This window comes from Prunus avium, chromosome 1 (assembly GCF_965620075.1).
Source record: "Prunus avium chromosome 1, drPruAviu1.hap1.1, whole genome shotgun sequence".
Taxonomy (NCBI): domain Eukaryota; kingdom Viridiplantae; phylum Streptophyta; class Magnoliopsida; order Rosales; family Rosaceae; genus Prunus; species Prunus avium.
The window spans coordinates 48,942,401-48,949,789 of record NC_142284.1 but is presented as its reverse complement, the minus strand read 5'-3'; the positions used below and the strand labels follow the sequence as shown (position 1 = coordinate 48,949,789).

The 7,389-nt window shown below is 36.5% G+C and overlaps 1 protein-coding gene across 1 annotated transcript; it reads right to left on the bottom strand.

Annotated features, from left to right (window-relative positions):
* Positions 1-931: 931 nt before the first annotated feature.
* On the bottom strand, positions 932-5,362 carry LOC110749468 (glutamate receptor 2.7-like). The gene is made up of 5 exons (XM_088247041.1): positions 4,986-5,362; positions 2,684-4,026; positions 2,257-2,569; positions 1,756-2,162; positions 932-1,591 (listed from the first exon to the last, which is right to left on the bottom strand). Exons 1-5 carry the CDS (start codon positions 5,263-5,265, stop codon positions 1,085-1,087), a joined length of 2,850 nt encoding a protein of 949 aa, XP_088103167.1. The 5' UTR covers positions 5,266-5,362; the 3' UTR covers positions 932-1,084.
* Positions 5,363-7,389: the final 2,027 nt, after the last annotated feature.

Here is a 7,389-nt window from a genome sequence, read left to right as displayed (position 1 = left end):
TTATTTATTTAATGAATTAATTCCCAAAATACAGCTTGGATTAACGCATGACCAACATTATATGTTATATTGGGCTTTAAATGTCTTTGGGCTTCTCGTGACTTTTTTGGGCCTCAATAAAATCATATCTGAAAAATAATATCCTGATTGATAACTTATTCAAAAAATATAAATATAATATAGATCTTCTCAAGAAATCAAGCAACCCGAAAATCCCAACGATACGCCTTCCTTCTTTTCCTAGTGCCATAATTGATGCTCAAGCATGATTTTCCATATTTGAAGCACAATTTTCTAATTTTCAAAATTTCCCCTTTTTCAAATTTCCTTCGTAGGAACAAACCCATGATTTGTCCTACATTAAAAAGGGTGGCTAACTGTTTAGCGAAAGTCAGCTATAATTTTGATTTGGGGTTCTTTGTGTTTAATGAGATTCCTAACTCGATAAAGGCTACCTTTGATGATAATTTGTTAGAAGTTCCTAAAACTTGTATTATCGTTGTTTAATTTTTGTGTGTATTGGGATTAATCCCCCATTTCACAAACAAACAAACAAAAAATTAGTGTCAGGAATAATTTGACTGTCATAAAACTCACGTCTACCAATTTGATAATTAAATAATGAAAAACTTTGTATAATATTAATTGAATAGGTTTTTTAGGGTATTTTTTAGGGTAACAAAAGGCCAGAGGTCCAAAAGAAAGAACTACCAAAAACAAGTCTGGGCCGGCAAGGCTTATATGCCCCAATCCCAATTCCACTCAAGAAGCAAATTGTGTGGAAACCCAGGTGAGGTTCTCACATGCAGCCTCATTTTCAAAACTTATAGACCATAGTCGATGAAAATTAGCACATATACTAATTGTTTATAAATTATAATACACAAAACATATATATATATTGTTTTAAGGTGAATATGTACAATGCCTAGCTATATTATTTGATTAATTATCATACAGCAATTATGAAAACTTAATAATTATTTTACTAATTAATTGTGTTCTTGAGCTCCTTCATCACTTCTTCACATTTCTGGATATTCTTGACCAACAACAACCTGTAATATTCCTTCTCCTCTGAAGTTCAGAAAGGTGAGTGTGGATTTGTGTGGTTTGAACGGCCAATCGACTCAGGGCTTGGTGGGCTTGGTGGGCGCCTGCTGTTATTGTTTGGTGAAGCCTCGACAGATGTAGCTATACTGCCAGCATTGTACATGTATTTTCTATCTTGAGAACCAGTCTTTCTAAAAGTATGGGAGCTGAGGTCTTTTTGGTCGAAGATTCTAAGCATCACCTTGATTCTTTTCCATGCAGAAGCGCCTGTTGTCATGAACTTGTGCCAATGCCTATAACAGAAGGAGGCTGCAAATATGATGAGAGATAGTGACGAAGAGACCCCGGCAATGAGGAAGAGACCCCAGAAGCTATCAAGGCCAAGACTGTTGGAATCTGAGATGGTGGGTTTTGTATCTGAACATGTTGCATCCCCTGCAAACCATTTATTTTCAATTTCCTTCATGGCATCTCCCTCAGTCACGTTCAGAATCGCCCTCGAAACGTCTGGTACTAAAGGTGAACCTTTGGGGAAGACCTGGTACATTTGTACAAAAGAAGAAACATGAAACATGAACTGACGCCACGTACGTATGTGATACAAATAGCGTTATTCATGTGTTAGTAATGTGGTGTGCAATGTCTTTCAAGAATGTGCTCATGGAGCGTTACTTGTGAGAGAAGTAAAGAGAGAGAGCTTACAAAACCAAGGCCATCAGTTTTGAATATTGGGCCAATCATGGTGTATTTGGAGCAATACTTTGCAAGAAAAAGCTTCATGTTGGGGGTTTCATCAATAGCGGCAGCAATGCCGCCATTTGCACTCCCGTTTGTCAAAAACTCATGGCATTCATCTGAAGATTTATAAGGCCTCAACTTGTTAGGATCAACACCTCTTTGGATCAGAAGCTCACCGACGAAAGAACCGTTGATGTACCCGATATACTCCTTGTTCTTTATAAGATCGCTCAAATTGGAAAAAGTTGGCTGAAGTTGTTGAACTGTTAACAGTGAAGTTAAACTTGCTGTGTAACTTTGAGTCAGTATCAGCACTACAAACACCCACACGATCACCACAAACCTTGCCAAGTTGCTAACTACCTTCTCCCCTGTAAATTAATTCAAGTAAAAATTGATGAAAAAAACAATTAATTGTAGAATTATAAGCATGAACATGAAACATGATGAGGTTGTGGTAGTCACGCTGTGCAAAAACCATGGTTGAGAAGGAGAACCAAAAGCTTGTGCCGATTTGGTGGGAGGGAGGGCCACGAAATTCTTCGTTAATACGGTGTTCAAGAACCCAAACAGTGAAACCAATGAAGACGAAAAAGCACAAACTTGTGAGCCAGAGGTCCCATGTCAAAGGCTTCAAGAAAATCCATGCATTTTTGCTCTTGCCGTCTTTCATTGGCACCACCATCACAACCCCTGATTCTGTGTATGGCAATGTGAAGTCCACATACAAAGACCTGTTTGCTCTAATTGTTGTGTCTGCGGCCAGTGCATCGAAATTCTGTTGAACAAATAAACAAGCCAAAATTTCAATTTCAGCAGATTATAAGTACTTCAAGTGATCAGGCAAACTGAAATCATTGAAGAAAATGAAGTTCTCATTAATTCGACATACCCCGAGAAAAACTTGTTGGACCAGATCATCGTAGCTGCCAGCACTTGTGCCATCAGGCTTTGCAAAGGGAATGAAGTCATAAGTAACAGCATATGGTAATGCAGCCATTGCAGCATTGAAGACGTCGATACAGAATCCGAAAACTACGGTTGTGTTAGCGCTAGGACCAGGCACCACCTTCACAAACTCAGCAAAACCATCACTTACAGGAACTCCTACTCTCAATCTTTTGCCGTTTGTGGGGATCTCCCATCCCTTGGGAACAGAGGGAGAGTCCCCTGGCCATAAAATAGGTGCCAGATTAGATTTAGAGGTTGAATATGGACCGTTTGTGTTTGTCAAATTCAATTTTTTCTCAAGTCCACTCTGTGGTTTCCAAAACCCAATTGTTTTTGCTGCATTCCCAATCACATTCACCAATTCAAAAATGGAATTTTGTAATTGCCCATCAACAAAGCTGAAATCCCCAGAGAGGCCTCTGAAGTTAGTACTTGACAAGGATTGGCAAAGTTCTGGACCGTTTTGGGAAACCCCAAAATATTCAAGATCAGTTGATGAGTTGGTTGAAGCATTCGCCTTTTCGAAGCCAAAGTTTTTAGTCCCAACATTTTCAACTGCCATGGCTAATGCAAAAGCAGCATCATAAGCCGAGAGTGCAGGAACATCTAACTCAGCATCAATTATGGTTGGATTGTCCTTTTGGAATTGCCTTTTCCATCGAGCTCTAAAATTGACAAGCTCTTTTGTTTGTGGCACGTAGGTCTTCACACCCAATGCGCCTTGCAGTGAATTGATGACTGAAGCATTCATGGTAGTTAATTGATTGGTCATTCCACTAGCCATGATCCAAACATAGTCTCCATCCAACATATCCATCTCTTGTGCCTTGGCAAAAAGGCGAGAGCCAAGAGAGGGCAACATGTGCACGATGAAGACTCTAGTTTGCATGGTCATTAGCTTGTAAAGCTCAGCAACAAGTTGGTCATCAGTTGCCTCTGGAGGTATGGCGCTTCGGTAAGGGACCCGAGCTTGAACTTCTTGCAAGGCATCTACCAAGTAGGGTATGACTCCCTGGCCATACTCGTTGTCCATATAGATGGGGACAGTTTCCCTCCATCCAAAGGCTTGGACAACAGCACTTATGGCCTTGACTTGGGAAGAGTCATTTTGTGCAGCTCTGAAAAAATATGAACTCCTAATGGAAGTGAGGGAAGGACTTGTTGCTGAAAATGAGATTATGGGCACTTGGGCTTTGTCTCCAAGCTCAATTACAAAGTTGGCTTGCATCGATGATTTCGGTCCTAGGATTGCTTGTACTTGATCATTCTTTATCAGGTCTAAAGCTGTTTGATCAATAGCAGAAATACAAGTTTTAAAAAAGGGACAAGAATTTAATTACTGTGCTTCTTTTCACTTCTTAGATCTAGGTCCGAAACGATTAGTTGTCATTTAGTCCTCGCTTTTTGGTTTTAGATACAGGTCCTTTGACATTTTTTACTTTTTTTTTCTGTCGATTTTACCCTTTGAGGTAAATAAGGAAAACACATTGAAAATCTAAATTTAATGCATTATTTTCTTGTAATTGAATTCCATAATTTAAATTATGAATTTTTTCCTTGATAATATTCCTAATCTATGGATAAATACAATTTAATCAATAAAAAGTAAAGACCCACATATTATACCAATCAATCAGACAAGCACCCACTTTAAATTATGTACTTGACATACAGGTAAATAGTGTTATTATTAGCAACGAAAAATATTTAGTGATAAATCATGTTACCTATAAGTTAGGAACATAAATTAGAAGACTACCTATAAATTAGATACAAAAATAGACAAAATAAAATTGTATGTTACCTATAAAAAAAAAAAGGTACATAAAATACTATTATACATTATCGAAAATATGAAAAAACATATATATATATACCTATGCAATAGGCAATAGACAATAGGCAATAGGCAATATGACATAAATGATTATTACCCGATTCAAGTTAGGGGCAACATTGGAACAAAAAATGATTTTAAAAATAAAATAACAAAAAGATTACATCAAAAAATATTTAAAAAGGAATGTAATTCTATGTAGCACAAAAGTCAAAGGATTTGGATCAAAGTCACCAAATCCAAGGATTAAACCCAACTCCTCAATAGGAATTTGTATCTATATCAACTTTTCTATTTAAAAAATAGTCTTATCAAATGAATATAGAAGGGTCAAACTTATATAGATGGCAAGAAGAATCAAATTGTTGAAAATTCAAAATGAAAAGCAAAGAAGAGAGAGAGAGACCTGCAGCAGCAGCATCTACAACATCTTCTCTGGAGTCTCTGATGCCTAAAGCCAGCCTAGTTGTAGAGGAACCATGAGAGGTATAAAAGTCTGAGAGGCCCAAGTTGATGCAGCTCAACAAAACTTTTGTGTTTGGTGAATCAAGGTCATCAAGAACCACACCAACATTCACTGGGATTGTTGTTCTGTTCTGTCCCCTGACAACCAAGGAAAATTCAATGCTTAAACAAACAAGGAAGAAGAAAGAACCAAAGAGGTTGGTTGCTTTCTCCATCTTCATGTTTCTATCTGTTTTTGCAAGCTTCAATGATGTTTTTCAATCCAAAGAGGCTTATACATACATGTATTTATATAGGATGGAAGGATGGTTGACCAAATACTAGGATCCAAATTTCTGATTCAAATTAAGCAATTGTATACGAAAAATTAATTACGAAATACACGATTAATCATCTGATAATATATAGCTATTTCTTGCTAAACTTGACGGTCTTAATGCGTTCTCAAGAATCTTGAATCTTGACCAAATCAAAGTAGTAACACGTGATATTGAAAGAGATACTGTGCTGTATTCATACCAAGTCAAAGTATTGGTGTATGTTGTACTTGAAGGATATCAAAATACAATTTAGAATTGGGATATTTAAATGGCCTAAGTACTTTACATCATAAATGATTTTATATCAAAATACTGTGCTGTTATGTCAATTTGTTTTCTTAAGCATTGGGATATTTAAATGGCCTAAGTAATTTACATCATAAATGATTTTATATGCTGCCGTTGACCTGTAGACAATGACTACATGCTGCCCCTGTTTCAACTCTGTTTCTTTCAATCTTTTTCAAGGGCCTGCTGTTTTTTGGTTTCCCAGGGTATCCTCCGCGCGACTGCGGAAACTAAATCTCTCGAGGTACGGTCAAGCGCAAAGTGGGGACCTCTTCCAACAGAGTAGGGCCTGCTGTTTTTGATACTCAATCTAAATGAAATTTCGTATGAAGGGTATATACTTGGAATTTATGTGATCATTGGTATAATATTTTATAAGATTCAACAAACTTATAGATACTCTAGAGTTGGAATCTCAACTTAAGAATATCAGCTTAATGTTAATATCTACATGGTTTTAGCCTCATCACTAATCACTACTACTCACACCTATCGACGCATGGAAGCTGGCATGATAAATGTATCGGCATACAAAATTAGGTTAAAATCCATTTGTGGTCGAATTATGAATGTAATTTTCACTTGATTAAAAAAAATTCAAGTTTTAGCTGGCAAAGGATGAAAGTGTTTCATGATGAGAGAAAATATTATAAATTCTAAGTTTCTCGGTTTCTAAGTTATTTTCGTGATTGTGAAGCCTCAACTTCAACACCCAAAATCTTCTAAATTATAATCTTTTGTTTCCTTTCTAAATTGTAGTTTTGAGTGTTGAAAATGCGAAAATTGAAGAGAAATATTACTTTGAAAGGTTCAGCGGAAAAGAATTGAAGTTAATTCATTCAAGAGTTTGAAGTTTGAAGAGGAATTGAATTCAAGTCATAGTAATAGTAGAACTGACTCAGATGTGCTAATTGACTCATTAAAGATTCATTATAAAATGAAGGTCGAAATTGAGGAAGTTGGCGAAAGCGTGCTTTGACTTGTAACTAGAAAATTAAGTTATAAAAAGTATTTCAGTTGCTGAGCTCACTTTGCCTGACTAATCATAATCCATTTTATTTGGATTCTCTCTACCATGATCTGCTTGACTTTTATTTTAAACACGTCAACTCATTTAAATATCATCCAATGACTATGAAAATAACACCAAATAAAAAAACATTAGAAGTAAAGCCTAATCTTCTCTTCCCCAAATCAGTTCTTCATCCTCGTTACAACTTACATGTTTTTCTTTACTGTTATTTTTGTTGAAAAAATAATGCTCATTAGTCTTCTCCACAATTCTAGAAAAGTCAAGACTTCAAAAGATGAAGATGGCAATGCAAGAATATTCTACAACAAGCTAGCAGTGGCTGAATGCTCAAGGTGGTGGAACAAAAGCAATTGAAGTTTGAAGAACATTCTACTACAAGACACATATGTGGCTAAGAGCATTTCCAGCAACTAGTTTTGGACTCAGGCTAGGGGGGTTTTGGGCGAAAAATGGGTTCCAGCAGCTAAGGCTGGCCCGAGTTCCATGTGGGGGCCATGAAGACGGGCTGGCCCGAGGACAGGTCTAGCCCCAGATCCAAAACGAGGGAGGCTGACGTCAGCAACAAAAAAAATATTTAAAAAATCGAAAAAAATGGAAAAAACAAAAACAAAAAAATTCATATTTTTTTTAAAATAAATACTTAGTCATATTTTTCACTTCCCACACCAAAAATCTTTCAAAGAAATATTGTTCAAATTAATTGT

Coding starts and splice junctions, on each gene's coding strand:
- LOC110749468 (XM_088247041.1), bottom strand. CDS start 5,265: ATGAAGATGGAGAAAGCAACCAACCTCTTTGGTTCTTTCTTCTTCCTT. Junction 4,027..4,985: donor TGTAGATGCTGCTGCTGCAG/GTCTCTCTCTCT, acceptor TTGATCAAACAG/CTTTAGACCTGATAAAGAAT. Junction 1,592..1,755: donor AAACTGATGGCCTTGGTTTT/GTAAGCTCTCTC, acceptor CAAATGTACCAG/GTCTTCCCCAAAGGTTCACC.